Source organism: Oculina patagonica, chromosome 1 (genome assembly GCF_052425735.1).
Source record: "Oculina patagonica isolate OP01 chromosome 1, crgOcupat, whole genome shotgun sequence".
Classification (NCBI taxonomy): Eukaryota; Metazoa; Cnidaria; class Anthozoa; order Scleractinia; family Oculinidae; genus Oculina; species Oculina patagonica.
This window is the reverse complement of record NC_135758.1, coordinates 33589315-33614709: the sequence shown is the minus strand read 5'-3', so window position 1 is coordinate 33614709 and position 25395 is coordinate 33589315. Positions and strand designations below refer to the sequence as shown.

Genomic DNA, 25395 nt, shown 5'->3' with positions numbered 1-25395 from the left:
ATTGTGATCTTTTAAAAATACAGAACATGCCTTTAAGATTAAAAATTCTTACCATCCCAGTTCACAAATGTTTGTTTTTGTAGCGTAGCTTCTGTTGTGTTGCATTACTGTTAAATTAAAACTGCTTTATGGTAAACTACAGGAAATGATCCACTCATGAGAGAAATCTACGAGGTTGATACACTTCCCCCTGCTCGTACAACGGCAGACATCCATCCTGGACATGCAGCCTTTTGGAAGTACAGAACACGCGTGACAGTCGAATACGTCATTCGCCAGTTTCAAGACGTCAAGTCAAACATGGCTGCTTGCAAGGTCCTTGGAAAGTTCCTGGCTGAGGTACATGTAATTTGAATGATACCACCACTTTTACCGAAGGACACTGATAAATTTGACAATTTCAATCTGTCTTTTTATGTAAACACGGTTATTTTTTGTCTTAGGAACATAGCCTTCGTGCAGTTTGTCACCTGCCAGACATATTGGCCTTACATAGGATATTGACGGATCGCTATCATCGACGAATTGACAGAGACAAAGCCAATCAGCTAAAGATACGAGACTTCTTGCAAGAGTTCCCAAAAGGTTTAATTCGTTATATCCACTTTTTTTCTCTGCTTTAGAGAGTGAGGCTTGGCACAAAACCTTTGATATGAAATGTGTTTAACCCAAGTGCGTGCTTATTCGGCACGTGGTTATTTTCTTCGAAATCGACTTGTTTTAAATAAATGGAAGGTTTGCACTTAAGGCCTCATTTTTTTAAAAAAATAATAATACATTAATTATCCACCAAGTGTTATTACTTGTTTATACGCTTCCTGTGGTTGCTTATGGTCAGAGGGTCATCACATTTTCTCCTTTCAAATTTATTTGAACCATTATTTGTCATAATAAGAGCATCATTACCCTGGAAATGAGTCAAACATTTAAAGTTTCTGATGGATCTTTTTAGCCTTGTAAATAATTATTTTTAAGCGCATGGTGGCTTCTCTTAAGATACTCTTCCCAAACATAACCTTAAAATAAGAAATAAAATACTACCTCGGCAAATCTACGAGGTCTCCAACGCAGGGGAAATCCTTTGCACTCGTTATAATAGCAAGAATACAGGTTTTTAGATCCAACGGAAATTTTATTCATAAACGTTAATGAAATTGACATCTTGGGTAAAGTGTTTCAAAACCAACCTTATGGGTTAGACATACAGTTACATTTATTGTTACTTTTCAGGTCAGAGAGAGAACGTAACAAAGTTATTCCGAAGTTTCAGTGCTGCATGGGACCAAGTTCGCCTTCAGTTGAGTTCCCAAGGTGACAACCTATCTAATATTTTTCTTTTCAATGAGACAAACTTGTCACTTTACTAATGCGATTATCCCAAAAATGTCACAGAGCTTTAACCCTATTCAGACCGGGCTTTTTTGGACCTTCTCTAACCGGGGGGGGGGGGGGGGGCTTTCTAACTTCCAGAATATTTAAGCAATCACAATGAAACTTATAGAATATATAGTATGTCCAAACTTCTTTCTTTTGGTATACCTCACGTGGGATGATGACGTCACATCACGTGACAATTACATCATGATATCAAAACAGCCGCCATCTTGGATCCGCCATCTTGGATTTCAAAATTTTTCCAAAATGCAAGAAAACCACCCAAAATTACCACAAAGTACACAAAATCAATAAAACTGTTAAAAACCGTAAAAAGGTAGCAATTAATTGCATTTAAGTTAATTTTCATTAATAAAAACACGAAAATTGCAAATTTGGGAGAACGTGCCTATCAAAATGCCGTTGCCGTGGTGAAGTCAAGTTCCTAACACAACATCCTATCCTACCAAATTATTCCCAGATAAATTTTAGATGAACTCATAAAGTTTGGCAGCGTTTGGTTGAATCTTGAAAAAGTTATACGCGTTCAAAGTGAGCGCGGGCCTCAACCCCCCCCCCCCCCCGGTCTGAATAGGGTTAAAATAAAAATGGCTTTATTTGAACCTTTTTCACTGGTATATTAATTGACTATGGATATTGATAATTCTAGGTCGTTTTTCTCCTACCAAAGAACAGTGCTCAAAGCCAGTCGAAATGAATTCTACCGTGTCAGTGTTGCTACCAGCCAATGAAGGCGCCGGTGTTTGTTGCAAAGGATTACTGTTCTTCCTGGTCAATAAGCACAATGAACTTGTACAAGCATACTACAATGCTGTTACCTCCAACGGAAATGCACGGTAAACCACATTATATCTTAAAGGTTATTTTCATTAGAACTTAAATAGATTTTACGTAAAATGCTGAAATTGCAGTCAGGGATAGGCATAACAAAGTTATTAAAAGGTTTGACACTGACTTAAAAAGCTGAACGTTGTATAACAACGTTAAAAACTAAAACAAGACGTTTCGACCCGAACATCTTCGGTCTTCATCGGTTTTTAAAGTCTTAAAAGCCGTAACGGCTTTATTTAAAGGTTCACGTATTTGCGCGTGCTACGAGTACAAACGTCAACAAAAGATCGCAGCGCGAGATCTAATCACGCAAAAGACTTGTAGATTGCAGGAATTTCGATGCTAGATTTTACGTCATAGGGTGTATGTGAATGGCCATATTTCTGTTTTTCGTTTTTGTTTGTTTTTGGATTCATTGATCTACGCTATTGTTAATGGCCACTCCTTTCTTGGGCAGAATAATGGATTGAGATTATAATCGAACTTTTCCTTTTATAGTCTGCAGGCTTCTCTTCTCCACAACCGATATCTTAAACACAGTTTTAACTCGGTCAATCATAATAAATTTATAAATGAAAATAATGTTTTACCCGAATAACAGGACTGCTGACACGATTCCACTTTCTGAGGTGTCGGGGTCGCAGCTGATAGCGTATGACTCTGAAAAAGACCTGCTGCCCGTGATGCTGGCTAACTGCTCCTACTCATTAGAGGTGGGAAAGGAGACGCAATTGCAGTACAACTGGGAAACGCTTGAAAAGCAGATAATTGACAGGTTCATACGGGGAAGACCTCAAGTGGATTTTGAGGTAAATATTGTTAAGCTATAAATATATTATTGCTAACCAAACGATATAATAAGCTGATGGCAGATTTCCATTTTGGCATATTTGGTTTTATTATGTTATTATTTGTTTAATTAGTTCCTTTTTGGTGTTGTTGTTTCTTGTTCTTGTCTGGAAAACTGTCTGTCTGTCTGTTTGTCTCTCTGTCAGTCTGTCATCTGTCTGTCTGTCTGTCTGTATGTCTGTCTGTATGTCTGTCTGCCCAGACAAAAGTCTCAATATTTGGTTTTATTAAGTTGTTATTTGTTTAGTTAGTTACTTTTTGGTGTTGTTGTTTCTTGTTCTTGTCTGGAAATCTGTCTGTCTGTCTGTCTGTTTGTCTCTCTGTCAGTCTGTCATCTGTCTGTCTGTCTGTCTGTCTGTCTGTCTGTCTGTCCTCTCTGTCCAGACAAAGTTCTCAATCTTTTGTCACATGATATCCAAGCGTCTTTGCTTGAAATACTATTTTAAAACCCTAACTTTATGGTAGCTGATTTATATTGAGATGCATGCATATTTTACGTTTTCTTTTAGGTGGATAATTTTATGTTCCGTGAGGATGCTCGTGATTTCGCCTTTGACAGCTTGAGATCCAAGATTCCACAGGTTTGCACAGTAATTTGTACCTGTTGTTGAAGTATCCCGTTGAAGCCAGAATTTTTTCTGGGTTTCTTTCTTTGCAATTTACTGCAAGGAGCATTTCTTCTTTTACATCTCATCCGCAGAATTATTTCATATACTTTACGTCAATTTGTACCTGACAACAAATTTCGTGGCAGTGGTGATAAGACGTAAAGCTGAATTGAACAACCACTGTATAATCTGTCTTCTAGCGAACTAACGAACCTATTTATGAAAGGCTTGTTATACGTGTTTAGGTGAACCATGATACTTTGTTGCGACAAAAGCTATCGCCCGAAACGTCAGCTTATCCAAAGTCACTAGGACGATTTATTTACCTTTATCGACTTCCATTTGATAATCAACTTTGCATCGTGATACAGCTACACTTGATCAAATAAAATACGTTGTTTTCTTTCCGCTTTCTCAAGGAGCCCATTCCAGGGCACATTCGGGCCCAGATTCTGTCCGAGTTGAAAGATCTCAGGAACGTACGTGATTTGCTTTCAACACTGGATATGGCTATTGGCTTTCTTTCTACAGCTGGTGGAGATCCAGAAATGAAAATCAACGACTACTTCAAAACCGTGCTGCTGCTTACTGATGGAAAGACGAATTTAAAGAGCAAGAAGGTTGGCAATGTATTGAAATTTTGGCAAGCTGAAACATGTATTTGGGTGGTAATACTCATTCCAAATACCCTTGCCCTGAAGGGTTTATAAAGAGTTGACTTTGACAAGCAATAAAACTAAATCACTTGTTTTCAACTATAACATGAACGATTATTGCCTGACATCCGCGTTACTCTTGTCAAAACCACGAAGCGTTTCGAGTCTCACTCGGATGTCATATTCACTATACAGTACAGTTTTTATCACATCTTTTTAATCTCTCCGCGTGTTTATTCCTGCTTTGCACTGACTGGCATTGGTGAAAAGGCCGTTAATTAATAAGTGCTTACTTTCAAAGTCCTATGTGAGGAGGACCATTATGTTATGTGTTTCTATTTTCTTTACAGGCTCAGCAATTTTGCAGCTTACATCACATACTGGATCTGTGGTCCACACTTGCCGTTGCGCGCGCAAAATTGTTGATAAAAAATGAACAGGTATGCCTTTTAGTACAATTTGAAAACATTTTTAGTGTATAAAATTCAACCCAAGCCTCGTTTGCACGAATTTCGTTAACTTTCTCCAGTACGTATTCCTTTCTTTTTTCTTTTTCTTTCCTTTATTATTTTGGAATTCGTTCATGATAAAAATTCCAATTTTGCACCTCCTCGGAAAGCAAGTCTTGGGAGCGAAATCAGCCTGTCTAGCGAGGATTTGAATATGGCCATTTAAAAAAAAAGTTTTAGGACATAAAACTTTTTACTGATAAAAATTTTCTTGAAAAAGTGTTTGTTAGTTAATATGTAATACAAATAACTACAACGAACGTTTTATGTAGAATTCTCTTTCTATTGAATCAATTTCAATGAATGTTTCTTTTCTTAGGACCCGTTTGAAGAAGTCCCAGACATTTTTAAAACAGAAATGCCACGTCAGATCATGACGCACTTCAGTGCAGCTTTGAAAAAAGTCGATATCGAGCTGTTTTTGAGTAAAGTGGTTGAAGTCATCAGTTTATGGCTTGCTCAAGAAGAAGAACAAACTGGAGAGATGGGGTAAAGTGTTTGTTAACTTCCTTTTAAGTCACAGATAAGTGAACATAAAAACGAGCGGTCCGTACGGACAGTGTAGTGTTTGATACAAATGTGCTACTCAGGAAACTGATTAATATCCATCCCCCCCCCCCCCCCCTCACCCAACATCCAACATCTCTGGAAATTTCGGTTTATCTTCAAAGTTTATTTTAAAAGTTTAATTGTGAGACCCCCTCCCCCCTCTCCCTTCAGAATTTCCAATGAACCTCTGTGGGGTGGGTACAAAGATTAATTTCTGGAATCACAATAAAATATTGTTAGCAAGCAAGTAAGAAAAAAATCATGGGTTGCAGAGGAATGTTAGAAGTTGTATTGTCAGAGTTCAACATAAAATGCGAACAGTTAAATACTCGTGATAATCAATCACGATCTAGCGAGGTTAGCAATGAATCGCTTCCTACCACTCGAGCTACGTAGACTCTACGAACTCCAAAATGGCCGATGAAGGGACAAATGCATCACGTGATAAATGACGCTCGCAGCAATGTATGCCCGTGAGAAATCAAGTTTTCTGCTCAAAATCAAAATTCCACGAGGACAACGAAATTCTGCACAACTCTGCTCATCCTACGTTCCTGTAAAGGGTGAGGAACTGGAAATTTGATTTTTTCTTCTGCTAAATTTTCATTCATGGAAGGAAAGACTCGAGAAAACATGAGAAAATGATCACGTGACGGGATGTTGTATTTATTATTAAGAAAGCGTCACGCAGGCTATTAAATTACTCAGTGGTTGTAAATTTAGAAATATTCGCTTTTGTGTTTGACAAATAAACTTTACTCGCTACTTTTGATTTGACTCTTACTTTTAACCCGGGTTTTAAACATTCAATTCTTAGTTTTAGTCAAGTGCTTGCTGTGTTACAATTTTTTTCGTGGCGAAAGTCAAGAAAGTCTTCCAAAACACACTTTGCTTAAATGCAAAGATTTGAATCTTGTATATTTAATTGCGTGCGACCTTTGAAAGCCCCAAAATAAATATTGTTTAAGAACAAAAACACCGCCATGCAAAGCCCTTTGTAAGTTTAGCACGCACAGTGGAAACCGCTGCTCTCAGTACTTTAAACGCTACCAAAATCGCTGTCTTTAAAATTTGGATCACCAATTGCAGGATTTGTTTTTATCATCAGTACACTTCAATGCAATGCACACATGCCGACAAATAGTGGCAGCTTGCCAAATATGATATTTAACATCACGCGAAAACTTTACCGCTAAACGGTCAAATCTATTGTCTCACGGTCTGAAAACATAAACCCCCGTCACACAGTCAACGGCCGGTTTAGGACTATATCGAGGATATTGCGACAAGTCCTGCTGCAAGGCAGGCGAGAAAACTCAAGCCTCTCAGACGAAGGAAATACTTAACATTTCTCCATGTTCAATTTGCGTGACCGATTGTTGATGTTTTTGGAAAAGAGCATGCTGCTTTTAAATTACTCGTGGTACATTAAAAAACTTTCGCTTTCATGTTTGACAAATAACTCTACTTGCAACTCTAAGTTTTTGACATGTATTTGCTGTTTCTTTTGCGGCGAAAGACAAGAAATTCTTGCAATTCATACTGGGAAACGCGAGGATTTGAATCTTGCATATAATTACATACGATCTTTTGAAAGCCGATCTTTCGAAATGAATGACACGCTTGTTCCACTTCAGTTCGCATTAGTCCACACCTAGCATTATCCCGGTAGCACTTTTACCTCACCCACAACTACCGCATAAATGTAGTTCAAACACTACACTAAAAATGACAAATGTTTACCATCAGTAACTGATTTAACAAAAGTTCAAATGGGGCCGAGCATTCAAACATTAGAAACAAATCGACAAAACAAGGTTAAAAGTCCCAGCTGGCAGGAGGCAGACCAGTTGGCTATTCAAAAGCGTGGCCAAAAAGTTGAACTCGTGTCTACCGTGAAACAACTCCAGGCAGTGGACAGAACGAGACTTAAACCCTGGACCTCCGGATTTCATGTCTGGTACCCTGACTACTCGGTCACGCTGCCTTTTCCAGAAGAATGGCCACCAGTTACAGAAAAATGACAGTCATTATGATCTTGACAAACCTTTTCCTTTTTGTTGTGAACCCAAATTGAAGTTTTGCCGACCGAACAAGTCAGCTTAAGTTTTTCTTTTGGGTCGTAGAGAGACTTCCAGCTAAAAAGTCACCTTCATGTTTTGAAGTAACATGCTCCGAAAGCTGGAATCGATTTTGCTCCAAAATTTACTGCCCACCGGTACAATAAAATGACAGACTAAACAATTAAACGCAGTAAATTGCTTTTAATTTGTAGCATTTTGTTTTACATTTAAAAAGAAAACAAAATTTACTCGTTTTTTGTTGTTTTTTTACTGTAGACTTGGAGAGTATTTGTTAAGGTATTCAGACGATTACCCCGATGCGGAAGAAATTCCTGAAGAGGTCTGTGTAAAACACGTGATCTATGCGTGGCAGCTTGCATTGGAAGTTCGTGAACGAGACCAAGGACGAAGGAGGTCAATGATGTCCTAAAGATTGTGGATTTTGAAAACTTTACGCTTTTATCTAATTATATGTAAGGTCCAACGTGCAGGAAGTTAAATGCAAAATAGTAACAAAAAACTTAGTGCTGGCTTTTTTCTTAAATAAAATGTTTGGAGATCAATTGACTTAGGTCTAAAAGAGAACTATATACTCAATTGCATGCAGTTGTTAAGTTTACCGAAGTGAAAGGCAAAGTAGAAAGTTTCGATTTTGTTCTTTTTATCATGTTAGGTTTAATGTAGAACATGGGTTAAAATTTTGTAACAATGATTCTAATTCGTTTGTTTAAGTCGAAGATAGCAAGAAATAAAACACTGTTTAAGTTTAGCATTTATTCAATAAAGAACTTAATATGGAAAAAGCAAATATTTTTATTTCCTGCTATAATATGGTAATATATGATAACATTCGAATTTATCTGAACGTACTAGTTCGGCTGAGAAAAGTAGTGATTACTACTAGCTTGTGGATTTCCTTGTCTCATCTGCAACTACCAGTATTCGACTTCGAACTTGCAAAAAACTTTCCGTATCAGACCTTTTGAAACGTTTTAAATGACAAAACCAAAAACATCAATATTGATTAATATTGATTTTAACTTGAAGGAAAAACTTTTACTAAAGTTAACGATTTTTTCGCTTTTTTCTCAGTTTCCAATATGTTTGAACTTTTTGTAGTCCTCTGGGCTCCAAACCTTTTCTAATGTTCCAGTGGGCTTATAACCTTGGAATCCGTCAATGCCTGCAGGACCTAAAACGATACCGTTTATTAAAAGAGAAATTGTTTTCTGACCTTTTGTTTCCAAGGTGATCATATGGAAACCCGGAGAAACTTGTGAGGCCAAAAAGTAAATACGAGTTTGAAAATGAACCCTTCCAAACGTTCTTCCAGTTATAGCCACCGCGTTTGTTTTGTCTTTGTCGACCCACATGACTACTTGCCCGTCGTTTTGCCGCAGACGACGTATCACAATCCCCAGAGACCATCTACTTGATACATTTCTTTCTGGGACATAAAAAGAATATTTGATGAAGCTACCTTGTCGATCAGACACCCAGCCACCAAAGGCATCAGTTCGATCTTCAAATGGAGCAGATCGAAAGCTCATCTTAGCTTTGACACTGTTTAGTGCCAGTCCTTTAAAGCCATGCCTGCTTTGGACGATTACGTCAAGAGATTGGTGTACAGCAGATCTTCCCCATCCTGGGTTTGTGGAAGCCCAGCAAAGTGGGTTGGTCACCAGCATCGAAGTATCAGTAAACAAAGGACGCCTTAATCCAGAGTGTGTACAGTTGGGTTTTCCAGCACTCTGTAGCACATTCTGGAAGTACCGGATTATCATTAGGGCAACTTGCGCATGCCCTTTGACATCAATATGCAAATTATCGCTATTTACCATTCCCGGTCGTATGTAAGGTTTCCGGATGTCACTCACTGGATTTATAGGGCATAATAAATCGCGCCAGCTTAACAATGGAATCCCATAGTAAGATGCAAGTTCACGTTGTCCCAAATCTTCGAGGTTGTGACAGTGTGGATTTTTAATGCTGCTGTAGGATGTGCCTTTCTTAACCAGATCAACCAAGCTTACGTACAAAACTAAAGGAAATGATGAAAGCGACAACACTCGTCTAGTCAGCAGTTCCATCGGCTGAGCGGTTTTCCCATGTAAATAACCGTAATCGTTGACTGATAACTCGATTAGCACTACATCTGGATCATCATTACGTCGTAGGAAATTTTGTAAACAAAATGTAAAGAAGTCACTTCCCGTACCACCAAGTGACAAATTTTCCACCGTTAGATTGGAGCCAGTTCGTGGAAAAATCACGTGACTCCACCATTGTAAGAAGAGTTGATGAAACAGCCGCCTGTGATCTGAGACTCCTCCACCTGCCGAATTAGATCCTCCAATCACAATCATTTTAACTGGCTTGCCCCTCATCACTTTATTTATCAGCGTCGTTACCCTGCAGGCATCTTTTTTGTTCATGTGGATGGCTTTAGCAATGTCTTCATCTCGAACACTCAAGTCGCTTATCCTTCGATAAACATTTTTGTCTCGCCAAAATGCAAACGGATCCTGATTAAGCCATGCGGACTTGGACAACGTAGGATAACCATTGACGTAAACGCCGCTTTTAATAAATTAAAAATTTAAAGTAGTAAGTTAAGAATAAATGCACAGTGTCTTATTTGTGTTAATGGCCCGGCGTATCCAACTGAACAAATTCGAACCAAAAATCAATCGAACCCAATCGAACAAAATCGAACATCTATTTAGTGCTGTGAGTTCGATTTTCGAACCAATCGATTAATCGAACTCAAGCAGCTTCGATTTTGTTTGGAATCCGTATTTTGATAAGTAAATACGCAGAACTAATCAGGGGGACGGTGCACCAAACAAAATGTTCGCAATATAAACAAACAGGAGTTCGACCCCACAAGCTATGTAGCTTTTTTATCCCATCGTGTATAAATAAAGGTTTTGATTTGATTTGATTTGATTCGGTAATCAAACGTTCCATTAAGTACGATTGTCGATTGTTCTGTAATCAAACGTTCGATTTTGTTCGATTGTCGAATGTTCGCTAATCGAACGTTTGCTTTTGTTCGATTGACCAAATTTTATTGTGAGTTCGATTATGTTCGATTGCCAAACCCAATCGAACGATTGGAGTTCTATTGGGTTCGATTAGATACGCCGGGTAATGGAGGCGCCTGAAAACGGCAAGCAGCGCTATTTTCGTAAGCTAATTAAAACGGGCATCTCTTCTTTAAGATATCTGAATGACAACTGAGTTTTGGTTAAAATTTCCCAAGTTTATCTTAAGGTGGCCCGCGAGTTTTTATTGCTCTGACAGGTCCCTTTTTAAAACTCGTTTTTAAAAAAGAAAATGTTTAGCGATTTCTTAGAATTTTTAAATCCCACAGAACCCTGAAATAATGTAAAATCATAAAAATTGTGACGGTCAAGCAAGATTTTTGTTGTTTTGAAGTAAAACACAATAATTAATTTTAGTTATGGCGAGACGCCATCGACCATTGTAGCAAATCATTCAAACTTTCCTTATCCTGCGCTGTCATCATCTTTGACTTGTCTCAAATTCTCTTTTCTTTTCGGAGGAATAAATTTCCGTGTAAGTTTATCCTGAGCTGGGAGTGCTTTTGGTTTTTAGCGACTGATTTGTTGAGATCTTTCAGCGGCCATATTGGGGAAGTGAGCTTTGGGAAAAAAAATCCTTTTTATGCAAATAATATATTTTATTGTTTGACTCCTCCAACATGGCTGCCATGAAAACACTCTATTGTTCTTTTGATATTTTAGTGATCTTTAGCAGAAAGTTGGCTAATGAAAGACTAATAAAAATGGCAAACAAACAATGCACGGACCTCGCCACGAGAAAATACAAACATTTGAAGCAAAACACAGGCAAGGTTTTCCTAAGTTCGACAGGATTGTAAAACCTGTGCTTGTGTACAAATTTTGTAATGCATGTAAGAAGGTTGCAGGACGAATCATGTACGGTGGTAAAAAATACTCGCTACCGAGTTCAATATATTTTCACCTTTTCTGCTTTTAAACAATTATGTAGAAATACGAAGACTTGTGACTCACCCAGTCGATATCGCATGTTTCTTTGGAGAGTGAGAGAAATACACAGCTCCCAATAACGAGACCAAAATCAGCAGTATTCCAAAGAAGAGTCGCCGAGGCCGATACATGCCCGGTTCTTCGCATTAGAGTGTTTCACATAAGGCCACTCCATATGCTAATGATCCACTTTTAGTGGATTTAACAGGTAGATACCCAGGAGACTAGCTTTTTTTGTTTAAAAGACGAGAACAGAACTTTGTTGGGCAGAATATTTAACTGTCGTTATTAATAAAACCTATCAAGCTGTTGGAAACTGCCATATCATCCTAGGTGGTTTCGGCCAGCCGCTGTACAACTATTGCGCAGAGGCACGCTGTAATTCAGACACTATTTAAACCGAGTTCCCGCTTTTAAGTGAAGTTAGGTGAACTTAACCCTTTACATGCTGCCCGGATTTTCCGTGGGTGGCCTCTGCCACTTGTGCGTCACCATTCCGTCCTCTTTGGCTTGCCTTCCCGGCTTTCCTCTGTCTCCCGTCGTCGTTTGTGCCAGGCCACCCGTCTTATCGCTCCTCGCCCTCCTCGCCAGTGAGGTCGGTGGTGGGGAGACGGGGGAGGGCAGGCGGCGTCCACTCCATTTGCTTGCGCCCCGTGTGTCATCGCATCTCTCCTTCGTGCATTCGGACGTGGCCAGATCGATCGGTTGGACTTTCCACTAAGGGTAAAAAAGCGCAAGATGTTTTGAAAGAATTTTTCACATTCCCCAGTGGAAATATGGCATGAATTTGGAAATGAAAATAATTTTGAATAAGGTAACAACGAAACGGTTTATAAAAACAAAATGAAGGAGAACGATTCATGGACTATTGGATGAGTGCCTACATAATGACGATTGGCAAGAAATTTTTATCAAAGTCCGTTAATTGTTGTTGCTTTTCTCTTTTGGTCGTCGCATTTCAGAAAATAAAGGAACGTTTTCAATTTAATTCACAGGAAAATGATCATCTTGTACGTAAACAAAGGCTTATGCATGTTCCTTTGTGATCAAAAATAGTCATCTGGGTAATTCTACTAACATATGGCTTTAAGCAGGGAAAAAAAAAATCACTTTTACTCAATTTGTAAGATATTCTTGAATGAGTTTTTTTTTTGTGAAAATGCTTAAAAATAAACATGTCGGAAAGCAAAGTTAACACAGTTTCAAATTTCCCAGTAAAGACGTTAACTTCTTAGTTTGCAGCGCGCCCGAGCGGAGCCCCATACTTATGAAAATTTTGTAACCTCATCGAGAAGAAAAATTTTGGTTCTGAAATCAGCGTACGCCCACCCACTATCCCACTCCGGGGAGGGAGAGACCCTTATTGTATGAGTTGAATGAAACGTGAGGAAAAGCAATCGAGACACAATTTTCTTCTGAAATATTTTTTTCTCATAATGTTTTTATATTTAAGACCCGCTGTCTTGACCAATCAAGGGAAACAAAAAAATAGTTCGAAATACACCTTATTCATAAATGGCGGAACGCGCGGAAGAGTTTGGGTCGAGTACATGAAAGCGAGGCGAGTGAGGCTTCGGCTTCGAACCAAAACAAAGAAAAGTATGGCGGTTTTCCGACGAAACTTTTTCCATGATTTGTGTTGAATTCGAAACCATACGGCCATATCTGCAGTTGATCATGACAAACCAGAGATTCCAATGCCAGTCATCAAAACCTAAGAATCGCTTTCTAACCGACGAGATATTTCAAGAATTATCAAATACTACTTCAATTCGCCATACTTTTCTTTGTTTTGGTTCGAAGCCGAAGAAGCCTCATTCGCCTCGCTTTCATGTACTCGATCCAAACTCTTCCGCGCGTTCCGCCATTTATGAATAAGGTGTATAGCCGATTGTTAATGGCTTAAAGGGAATCCAAGGGAAAATAATGGGTTTTATCTCGAAATAATGGGGCGGGGTCTAACTGTAGTTAACGGTGTCCCATATTAAATAGCTCACAGCAGAATATGATCACGGTACAATTATCTTCGGGCAGAACAAAGTAAACTCACGGCTAAAGAAACACAATGCACTGCAAAAGAAACTTACGACAAAAGGAAATCGACTCACGGCAAAAAATAATCAACTCACAGTAATAAAAAATTAATTCACGGGTTTATTGGACTTTAATTAAAAACGCCTTTTTTAACAACAACAGCGGTTGAATGTAGGACAAAAAGGTGCAAAGACCTCACGGGAAGATAAAAACGCCGGCCAATACAATTTCGTTCATAAAGTAAGAACATATTTCGCTTTAGAATTAGGCTTAGCCCTGAATTCATTAGCGTTTGGTACCTTACAGTTGAGCCTTGTCCTTTACTGCATGCATCGAACTTGGTCGTTCTGAACCTAGCTTGCTTTCAAATCAATCATTTTATACCCAGATTTTAAGCAACCAGAATTTTAAGCAACACAATTTTTTCGGATCTTCCCGTAAACCTTTTTTCATTGTGCAATTTCACGGAACACAGACTACTTAGTGAGGTTTTGGCCGCTTATTTTCTAGAATAGAAACTTTATTGATAAGTCAAGTAGAAATTAAATAACTGGTGAGCTCCACTTTTAGGCCTGCCTTAATCTATATATTAAATTTATTCTGATGACGACCCACAAAAAGAATTGAATTTGCTAAGTTGTCTAAACCAGACTTGTAGTGATAGTAGTAACCTCGTTTTGAAAGACTAAAGATAAGCACTTAAAATTATAATTTTCATCTTTATGTTAAACACGATTTTTCTATATGACCTTGGGCAAAAGTCGTACGGACCTCTCGCTCGTTTGTCACCAACGTCATGTTAAGAAAACTGATCAAAGAGCAGGCTAAAGGGAAAGTACCCCCTTTGTGTCTAAGCCGATCATAAACGTGAATTTTACTGACTGACTGAATTTTTGTGTACAAAGTTCTGTTTAAAATAATATCATATTTTTCTGTGAGATTGCCCGGTCACATAGACCTTGAACAAAGAACTTAATGTTGGGAGATCGTTTCAAAATTTCATACTCGAGCTGTGCTAAATGGTTTCAATACGTGTAAAAGCTTGTAAAAGAAGTTATTAAATTTACGTGTTGTATTAATTTTATTTTTCATTTTTCCTTTTTGAACTACGGCTTTTGGAAGAAAAATACAAGTTAATTAGGACAGAAGAGCTACCTTTCGCTGCATGGGCATAAACGTGAACTTGACCGTTGTCTTAGTAACACTATAACTCGACACTCACCTTGTTGATCTTGGCATTATCGTTTTATTTTGCGAGTCTGCTGAATTAACAGCTCCTATTGCGAAAAACAAAATCCACAGCCGTGCCATTCGTATAGCCCTATGTAGCTGAGAAGCGAAACTCTCCGAGCAGAATTTTGACGTAAACTTGAATCGTTTGGCACCTGTTAAACAGGTTTTAAACACCTCTGTGATTATTAAGAGTGGGTTTCTGTGGATATCTAGAAGCAGTGTCAAAAAGTTGATTTTTTTCAATTATTTCACCAAAAACATTCCTCTTGGTGAACTAGTGTAGGGAAAATATTTAAAAGTTCCAAAGATTTTTTTTCGGTCGAATTTTCAAAACAATTGAAAATCGGCAAAATAGCAGTTTTCGCCTTGTAGAAGGGACCAAATCGTAACGCAACGTAAGTAAAACGCTGATAGCGCGAAATATTTCCAGTGGACTTCAACGGCTTTGCACAGTTATTACAACATCACTTAAAATTGACTTCATATAAAACGTTTTTCCAAAATTTTATTTGAAACATTTTATCGGCTGTTTATTACAGGTGTATATTGTATGTCTTTTCGAGACACAAAATAAAGGCAAACTTTTACCGGCCTGAGTAACTTCTAATATATAAATAACAATGTTGAATGAAGCCTATATCATAGAAAACCTTTTTAATTATCATTGTTCACAAGGAAAACTTGAACGATAGAAATTAAGTATTATTCCATCAGTAAAATAAATAAACCATTATGCCATTATTTGACGGCACAATTACGCTAAATATAGAGTCATTTTCCATTTTGCTGTTCGAATACTTTGATGGGTCACTCAAGGCCAACTCTGAGACCTTAAGTACAAGACGCCGTAAGTCTCTAGCTCGCAATAAATAGTACCAGGCGCAGTCAGTCGATAAACAGATAATCGATAACAATTAATATCGATTCCCGATAACAATCGATGAAAATCGATGAACGAAAAAAGTTGTGAGTTCGAGTGATATCGATTGTTATCGGAAACGATTTTTGTGTTTCTAGAGATTGCACTGATAAAATTATTGTCAAAATTTAGTTAAATTTGTTTGATGGGATTTATTAAGTCATTTAACCCTTTGTGAGCTGTACAAGCATCAACGTAAAAAATCAATTCTGGGGGAAAAGGAGATGGACAGCCGATTCTGCGGAACCCAATGAAGTACGGCACTGATAGTAACGAGCTGGAAGGGTACAGGTGTCTGTGTATTTTCAAATTGAGTTGAATTACAATTTAAAGGATATTAGATAGGTTGAGATCCTTTAAAGGGGGTGGGGGTGGGGGGGGGGGGGTTGGGTTTGGGTGGGGGGGGGGGGGGTTTTTTTCTTTTTTATTTTTTTATCCCCCCCCCCCCCAAATAATTATAAAAAGAGTATTTTTGGTAAATCCCAGGATATCACGTTAATCATGAACGTAATGAACACTTCACCTAACAATAGTGCAATGACATCTTCAGTCCAGAAAATCATTTCAGAATTCACCACAAGATAACGTATCGACCGTTACTGATTTTCTTCAATCGATAACAATCTGACAATAATCGATATCAATCGGCGATTGATATCGATTGCTGTTGGTTGTATCGATTGATTTCCAATAACGATTTCTATCGATTGACTACTCCTGGTTAGTCTATTAAAATTGTCCCAGTTATGACTTAATGTACAAAAAGGATAAGTGCGCCTTTCTTATCTGTAAAACTTTCAACGTGACATAAAGACAAAAATGATTTCTGACAATCGCAAGTCTAGATTTTATGTTTCAAAAGCGGTTCCACGCGACTCCTTGAAGTGAGCAAGTTTTAACTATGAAACAACTTTTTTATCTGATAAAAAATAATTTTTACACTCCAAAGTAAAACTCTATCAAGTTTACAAATCTTTAAAAGAAGAAACATATCAAGTAATCCTACGGAGAACCATTTCGGATTGATCGTATCACTTTCGATCAGGTAGAGTCGAGTTAAAATGGACAATATTAAAAATTACCGCGTGCATTCTTCAAGGGATTTATACTGATACAACCTTATCTTATTTATTTGGAATATATTTGAACTTTTTATAGTCCTCGGGACTCCAAACCTTTTCTAATGTTCCAGTGGGCTTATAACCTTGGAATCCGTCAATACCTGCAGGACCTAAAACGATACCGTTTATTAAAAGAGAAATTGTTTTCTGGCCTTTTGTTTCCAAGGTGATGGTATGGTGACCTGGAGAAACATCTGAGGCCACGAAGTAAACACGAGTTTGAAAATGAACGCTGCCGAACGCTTTTCCAGTTATGGCCACAGCCTTCTTTTTGTTTTTGTCAAGCCACATCCGTACTTGTCCTGCGTTTTGCCTCATACGACGTAGTACGATCCCCACAGACCACTTGTTTGGTGGAACTTGAAACGAGTATTCTATGAAACTACCAGCTCGAGAGGACACCCAACCACCAAATGCATCTGTCCGAAGATCAGAAGGGAATCCCATCTTTGCTTTGATACTTTTTAATGGAATTTCGCTAAACCCCCGTTTCCTTTGGACCTTTACTTTGAAAGATTGCTGTACAGTAAACTTCCCCCAGCCTGGGTTTGTGGAAGCCCAGCAAAGTGGGTTTGTCACAAGTATAGAAGTATCAGCAAATAACGGCTGCTGCATTGCAGATTTCGTACAGTACGGTTGTCCTGTTCTCTGTAGCACGTTCTGGAAGTACCGGATTATCATTAGGGCTACTTGGGCATGCCCTTTTACATCAATATGCAAATGATCCCTATTGACCATTCCTGGTCGTATGTAAGGTTTTCGGATGTGACTCACAGGATTTATAGGGCATAATATATCGCGCCAGCTAAACAAAGGAATCCCATAGTGAGATGCAAGTTCACGTTGTCCCAAATCTTCGAGGTTGTGACAGCGTGGATTTTTAATGCTGCTGTAAGATGCGCTTTTCTTAACCAGGTCAACCAAGCTTACGTACAACAATAAAGGAAACGATGAAAGCGAGAGCAATCGTCTGGTCAGCAGTTCCATCGGCCGAGCAGTTTTGCCGTGTAAGTATCCGTAATCGTTGACTGACAACTCTATCAGCACAATATCTGGTTCGTCGTTCTTCGATATAAAATTTTGCAAGCAAAACGTAAAGAAGTCGCTTCCTGTACCACCAAGTGAGAGATTTTCCACCGTTAGCGTTGAGCCTGTATTTGGAGAAATCACCTGACTCCACCATTGAGAGAAGAGTTGATGGAACAGACGTGTGTGATCTTTAATTCCTCCACCTGCCGAATTTGATCCACCAATCACAACCATTTTGATGGGCTCGCGATTCATCACTTTGTTCATCAATGTCGTGCCTCTGCAGGGGTCCTTGTCATTCATGTAAATGGCATTGTTAATGTCTTCCTCCCTTACACTCAAATCGCCAACATTTCGGTAAAGGTCTTTGTCTTGCCAAATTGTAAAAGGTTCTTGATTAAGCCATGTGGCCTGGGACAACGCTGGGTAGTAGCCCCTTCAACAAGTTGATATAATGGTTTGTCAGATCAGAACAACAAAATGTGTACTTTAACTAATAATGACTTCAAAAATAATAAGTATTCACATATGTAAACTTCTTTACCTTTCAGAATTGGTTGTAACAAATATTGACAGGTCACTTTCCGCACAAAATTTTTACTTTATTTAAGGCCGAAATAATGTCTTATCCACTACTGCAGACTCAACATGTAGAAGCTGTTTCCTTTGTTTCATTTCGTCCTCTGCAAGTAGTTCCTCGCCAAAATTATCGCATGCACGGCACAGGAGTCTTTAGACGTTACACAAATAAGCCGCGGGCTTAATTTTAGAACTCCCTATATCGAAGTTATATCTTCTCCGCAGTTATTCAAAGTGGAAATTGCTTTTTAACCGGTTGGGTTAACGAAAACGTAAGAAGTTTATAACTGCAATGAACTCCCAAAATTTGGGCCTGCGATGTCAAGGATACAGGTTGCTAGAGCAGATTATGGGACGACAGTTTTGTCTAGACCGGACAAAAACTGGGCGTTAAATTACAGTCAGTCCATCTTCTTCAAAAGTGATTGAGCTTGTCAGGCGTTTTGATTGAAACGTATTTAGCAATCTCTCTCTCTCTTAGTTCCTTGCCCCCGGGTTGGGGATAGGGCCGGACAATTTAGCAATTTAGCCGGTATTTAGCAATATTCAACACTTACCCAGTTGATCTTGGTTTTATTGTTTTCTTTCGAGTAGCTTCAGAACAAGGACAAACCGCTCCCATTGCGAGAAACAAAATCCACAACATTCTCATTTGATTGTGGATCAGTTAACTTGACTGATTTTTACTCCATTAACAGCAACGTTTTCTACAACTGGGTCACCACTGTTTAGCGGGGCAGCACTCAATCTAGTGTGCGTTAATCACAACCAAGACAATTCTGCTTTAAAATATTAATAACTTACAATATTCAGGTAGTTTCGCGATGCCCTCTGATTTCTGTCACAAATGAAAGGCATATGCAGGTGGTTACTATGGTTAATTACAGCCTTGACAAGTAATGCCGTTAGTTGATGTAGAAACTATCCGCCGTAGCGCTACTGTAGTTAATTTATTGCCATTAATCGACTTCAAGTTGATCATCAACTAAACGTTTCACTTGCCCGCAGCACAATATTTTCTTGAAAGGCTAGACGATTGATTTGTATAGTCAAAACAACCTATTTTGTCTCCACTCCGTAACAAATAACAACGCAAACTTCAATCCAAATATGTTTCTTTTGGTAGGGCCTGGCGAGAGCCAACCCAAACCCTGCAACTCCCAAATACAACAATAAACAATAAATATACTTCTACACTATTTCACAATTCACATGACATGTCCTTTCAAATTAACCAGCGGATAAATTATCCGCTCTAGGTCACTCTAGGTACAGGTAAACAAGTCTTGAGAACTAACGTAACAAGAATGTCATTTATGGTCATTCTTGGCCTGAACTAAAACTTTGACGATATCACAGATCACATTTGACTTACAATAACCTACTCATATAAACATAAATACAAAACAAAAAAAATGAAATCCTAAAAATAGCAGAGCTGAGCAACCGCTCACAAAACAAATGAAGTTAGACGGTGAAAACCTGCCAAAATTCCTTGTGGGGAAAAAGGTGCAGAAAATCTCGGTAGGAACCAGGGCACAAGCTCCAAGAGGTTGGTAGCCCATTCTATGGAGGCTTTACATCAGGAAAATAGAGCTGATCCTACCAAAGACTGAGATCCAAAATTAACTAAATAGAGAAAAAATAAACGAAACAAAAAACAAAACAGAACGCAGTTGGTTCTGCGGCCTAGATGACCACCACGTGCTATACCCTGCCTTATTTACCCCAGCATCACTACCCATGATGCCACCAGCCCGGTATCCAGGCCTTGGTGTATCTCGTGCCGACAAAATAGTTATTTCAGCCTACTTCGCATGCTTTTTCAGTTCAATCGTATTGTCGTAACAATAATTAGTCAATACTAAGTGTGCTTTGTTACAAATCCGCCAATCTGATTGGTTGTCTCCAAGAGAGGTTATCTCTCGGTACGAGGGCGCAAGCATTCCATTAACCACTTCTGATACCTCGAGCTTACGAATTTTTAAACTAGTCGTCCACAGTCCTCCACAGGGTCAGAGAACTTTATGGCCTTGTAGAAGATTACTTCCAGTTCAACTATGCGAAATCAGGATTAAATATTTAATATGCACTGAGATTTGATTGGTTAACAGGCAATGGTATATGAGCTCATATACCATGGACCACAAAAATGTTAGGTGCACGCGTCAACGAGAACAGCCAGGGAGCTTAAATATTGCAATTCTTGGTGTGTTTTTTTTTTACTCGCGATTGATGGATATGAGATAGTTAAAGCCAACGAGGCGCGTTGCGCCGAGTTGGCTGTCTACCATCTCATATCCAACGCACGCTCATGGATTAATGGTTAAATTCGACTTTTGCATTTCAAATTTGTTTATTTGAATCAATAAGTAGCTTTTTGTAATCTTCCTATGACCAAACCTTCTCTAACGTATTAGTCGGTTTGTATTCTTTTATATCCCTCATTCCTGGAGGACCTAATACTATTCCACTTAAAAGCACATCGAATCCTTCCCTCAGTTTCTCAGTATTTAATTGCATTTTGTGAGTTCCTGAACTTATCATTGTTTCTAGGAAGAATATACGTGTTTGCATAAGAAGTCTCCCATAGATCTTTTCTGTTATGGTTAATGCGTTGCGTTCGTTGTCATCAAGCCAAACTCTGATACTTCCATTTTGAACGCCACGAAGTACTAAGCCAACTGACCACTTTTCAGATTTCCCCGCTATTTTAGGAGCAGTGAAGGTAAAAACGATGAAGCTTCCTCCTTTTCTTGATCGCCAACCACCGAACGAATCATTTCTGTCTGCACCACCAAATCGGCAGGCCGTAAAAGAATACTTCATCTTTGCCCACCTGCTCTCAGCAACAAGCTTACGAAAACCCTTTCGTATCAGAACATCAACTTTGAGTGATTGAGTTCCGTCTGACATTTGAAAGTTTGTTGATATCAGTGACCAGCAAAGTGGATATGAACTCAACGTTTGGATGGAAAAATTTACAAATAATGGGGTTATTTTATCGGTGGAGACAAGCATCCTTGCTTCACGATCCCAGGGACAACAGACATCTCGTCTAGGCACTTTCTGGAAAGCTTTCTGTGAGACATTCTGAAAGTACCGGATTATCATTAAAGCAACTTGGGCATGCCCTTTTACATCAATATGCAAATGATCCCTATTGACCATTCCTGGTCGTATGTAAGGTTTTCGGATGCCATTCACTGGATTTAAAGGGCATAATATATCGCGCCAGCTTAACAATGGAATCCCATAGTAAGATGCAAGTTCACGTTGTCCCAAATCCTCCAGGTTGTGACAGCGTGGATTTTTAATGCTGCTATAGGATGCGCTTTTCTTAACCAGATCAACCAAGCTTACGTAGAAAACTAGAGGAAACGATGAAAGCGAGAGCAATCGTCTGGTCAGCAGTTCCATCGGCCAGGTGGTTTTACCGTGTAAGTATCCATAATCGTTGACTGACAACTCGATTAGCACAATATCTGGTTCGTCGTTCTTCGATATAAAATTCTGCAAACAAAACGTAAAGAAGTCGCTTCCTGTACCGCCAAGTGACAGTTTTTCCACCGTTAGCTTTGAGCCAGTATTTGGAAGAAACACCTGACTCCACCATTGAGAGAAGAGTTGATGGAACAGCCGTCTGTGATCTGTAATTCCTCCACCTGCAGAATTTGATCCACCAATCACAATCATTTTGACTGGCTTACCCCTCATCACTTTGTTCATCAGTGTCGTTACTCTGCAGGGGTCCTTGTCATTCATGTAAATGGCTTTAGTAATGTCTTCCTCCCTTACACTCAAATCGCCAACATTTCGGTAAAGGTCTCTGTCTTGCCAAAATGCAAAAGGTTCTTGATGAAGCCACAACGCAGGGTAGAAGCCCCTTTTAAAGGATAAAAAATCGTGTGTTAAAAGAACAGAACAACAAAGGTAATTTAATTAATGCCGTCAAATACATACGTACATTTCATTTTAAACAGGGCTATACGAGATTCACCCTTGGTAACAATTTTCATTTCCCAGTTCTTCCATAGGCACATTATAAGCTTTTTCATCATTCAGATTATTTTCCTGAATCGAAGAGAAGAACCCTTCGTGTTTAGAATTAAGAGGTCACTGTTTGCACAAAATCTTTTAGATAGTTTGTATACTATCTCTGCAAAGAAACGCTTAAAGCGCAACACTTGTCAACTGACATCGCTTTAACCTTTGGCGCCTTCATTGGAAAAAGGGAATTCACGGTGGGCAAAACCTTCACTCGTTTAACTCGGTCAGTGAATCAAAATACGGCGTTACCCCGCAGCAAACGACCAGTGTATAGTTTGCAGCAGAGACTGAGGACACGGGGATAACATTAGCTCGTTTACCGCTTTAATCGACGCAGGATTTTCACGCGGCCTAAGAGTTTACAATAAGCAAAGGTGGATAACATATAGATGGTTTTGGTTAAAATTGTAAGGTTCGGGTAGAATTAGTTTTAATGAGGCGTCGCGCTTTCCTTATATGGAGAGCACAGCGAGGCTTTTCTTGATGTCAAAGTACAGTAAACAACAGCTATTTGTGCAGTCACTTGCTGTTCACGAGAGATTATCCTAACTTTGAAAGTTTTCCCCTGTGAAACAGAAATCGCGAGGTATTAACATTTTTTGAGAGTTTGATGTTGCTTCCCCAGTTCCACAGTGATGGCATGATGTTTTTGACATCTTTTGTGTACTTTATGATAACTTTCATAGGTTTCATTTGTCTTTATCAGTTACGGAATCGCGACTTCTTGAACCGGGCCGCCGGGAATAAAATTAACCAATTAAAACGTTAATTGAAAACAAAGGCTGGCGGATTATTGGTTTGCTGGTGTGCTTTTTCAGTTGCCGATTATACTGCAAGTTCGTCGGATTGATTCCACGATTTTCCTTCATAAATCAAATAAAATTCTTTGTACAAAATTCAGACTTCCTCCAATCTTTATACAACACAATATATGTTTCCCTTATCGTTGCCGGAAGGCCGGGTGACAGTTGAAGATCATTGTTTTGTGTTACTACGTGGTTAGCGAGCAGGTGTCAAAATTTTTCTCTGGGTCAAATTTCGATTTCTTCATGAACAAAGCAAAGATAATTCTCAGTAGAGAAATCGCGCCCATCATTATCATCTGACGCCATGAACTTGTCTAATTCGCTTTGAAATCTTAAATTCTCAGCTCCAAAGAAGGCAACTTAGTGTTCGTGTGAGGGACCCTTCCACGATTGTCCTCGCCACACTCAGCTCATTTGCATAATCGGTTTTAGCTGGTCAAAGCTCGTCATGGAAAGGAGCACCACATGAGTAGTGAAATAGGCAATTCTAGATCTGCGAGCGATATCTTGTAAAATCGCAAAATAAAGTCCTCCAGCATACAAACGTCTGTAAATCTTTGTAGAACCATAATTTATGTTTAAGTTTTAAGGAGCTCCTTCTAGCAGTATCAGTAGATTTTCACTGCTGAGCCGATATCAAAAGTTGACAATAAAACCTTGGAAGGGTTACCTGCTTGCAAACCACGTGCACGAAGTAACATAATAATATTTGTCACTTACCAGGGACGATGAATAAAGACGTTCTTCACATATAAAGATTGGAAGAAGTTATAATTTTATACGAATTAAGTATTTTGATTTGTATTTTGGATTTATGAAAGAAAATTGTGGAAACAACTTGTTGAAGGAACAGTTAAAAAGACAGTTGTAAGATTTTATAAACTGGAACAGTAGATAAACATCAGGTAAACGCTAAACAAATGCGAGCCGATAAAGCAATGGTCCGGTCCTATGTTCCGTTTAACTGCTATTTATTGCGTGCCTTATTAAAGTTATGCGGTGCGCTCAAGGTGACTATGAAAACCTGTCGTTCTTTTCTTGAGAGATAGCTTGAGATAATTCGAGCTGCCGCAAATTATAAGGCAGAACCCAAATGCACACAAGACGATACGCGATGTGCGGAAAGGTAGCATTCTGGCTGTGAATTGAACATTAAAGAGCCTCCCGAAAGCATGTTCCATTTTTACCGGCAATTCGTGCTTTGATGGCGACAAAATAAAATGTGCGACATAAACCTTTTAATTTACACCTTATTTATTCTTGATTTTTAACTGGGCACGTTAAATGGAACCCATGGAAGTTGCCAACAAGTCAGTCAAAAAGTTGTCAAAAACTAGCTTTGACGAGTGCAACGGTAGGGCAAACGTCTTTAGTTATTGTAATAGAACCCATCAAAGCTTTCAAAAACTAGTCAAAACCTTGTCGAGTGGCAACGGTAAGAAGATCGCCATTGTTAGTTTACTATCAGCTTAAAGAAAAGACTTCTTTTAACGCAGGTTGCGTTAACGAAAACGCGAATTTTGGCCAGTGATTCTGAGACAGTTTGTGTCTAAACTAGGCCCAAAGTTTGTGTTAAGATCACAGTCCCTGTTACCTTATCAGGTGTTTCATTGAAACTTATTTGTCAATATAACAACTCATCGCTTACCCAGTTGATCTTGGTATTACCGTTTGCTTTTGTGTGGCTTCAGACCAATGATAAACCGCTCCCATTGCGAGACACAAAATCCACAACATTGCCATTTGCATACGGTTGAATTTGAATAATCTTCAATGTTGGAAGACTTTTTACTTTACTTCAAGCAATATTTACACAAATGCCCAGTGTGACAACAGTTGATCTATTGTGTATTAATCATTGGCAAATTTTTCTCTAAAATATTAATTACCTACAATGTTCAGGTAGTTTAGTCACGATACCCTGCGATTGGCTTCATATACAATAGGCGAAGACAGGTGCTTACCTGGGATAGGGCCGGAAGGGAAATTCAAATTTTAGGCGGGAGAACATTTCGGGACCCTCCACTTAAACAGAAACTCATTTTTAAATAGCCCTCTTTTGAAACCGTCAAAAATCAAAAGATTCTCTCCTCCTCTGCCAACTTATTACTGATCCTAGCGGTAGAC

General features: G+C 38.8%; 4 protein-coding genes across 6 annotated transcripts in view; 1 reads left to right on the top strand and 3 right to left on the bottom strand.

Annotated features, from left to right (window-relative positions):
• Positions 1–8040, top strand: part of LOC144665252 (E3 ubiquitin-protein ligase rnf213-alpha-like) — a 67148-nt gene extending 59108 nt beyond the window's left edge. For all 3 annotated transcript variants that reach the window (XM_078526473.1, XM_078526464.1, XM_078526481.1), the window contains 10 exons: positions 143–339; positions 444–585; positions 1231–1311; positions 2045–2231; positions 2828–3035; positions 3585–3656; positions 4103–4303; positions 4690–4779; positions 5168–5337; positions 7737–8040. In XM_078526473.1, the coding sequence (XP_078382599.1) occupies positions 143–339; positions 444–585; positions 1231–1311; positions 2045–2231; positions 2828–3035; positions 3585–3656; positions 4103–4303; positions 4690–4779; positions 5168–5337; positions 7737–7890 (1502 nt within the window). In that variant the 3' untranslated portion in view covers positions 7891–8040. The remainder of the gene's footprint in view (positions 1–142; positions 340–443; positions 586–1230; positions 1312–2044; positions 2232–2827; positions 3036–3584; positions 3657–4102; positions 4304–4689; positions 4780–5167; positions 5338–7736) is intronic.
• A 70-nt stretch (positions 8041–8110) lies between these two features.
• LOC144665314 (uncharacterized) lies at positions 8111–10220 on the bottom strand. The gene has a single exon (XM_078526548.1). The coding sequence runs from the start codon at positions 9893–9895 to the stop codon at positions 8549–8551; it is 1347 nt and encodes a 448-aa protein (XP_078382674.1). The 5' UTR covers positions 9896–10220; the 3' UTR covers positions 8111–8548.
• Positions 10221–16174: 5954 nt separating this feature from the next.
• Positions 16175–19158, bottom strand: LOC144650087 (uncharacterized). The gene is made up of 2 exons (XM_078509749.1): positions 18970–19158; positions 16175–18269 (listed from the first exon to the last, which is right to left on the bottom strand). Exons 1-2 carry the CDS (start codon positions 19062–19064, stop codon positions 16808–16810), a joined length of 1557 nt encoding a protein of 518 aa, XP_078365875.1. The 5' UTR covers positions 19065–19158; the 3' UTR covers positions 16175–16807.
• Positions 19159–20580: 1422 nt separating this feature from the next.
• LOC144650078 (uncharacterized) lies at positions 20581–22217 on the bottom strand. The gene has a single exon (XM_078509737.1). It carries the CDS (start codon positions 22175–22177, stop codon positions 20804–20806), a length of 1374 nt encoding a protein of 457 aa, XP_078365863.1. The 5' UTR covers positions 22178–22217; the 3' UTR covers positions 20581–20803.
• Between the last annotated feature and the right edge of the window lie 3178 nt (positions 22218–25395).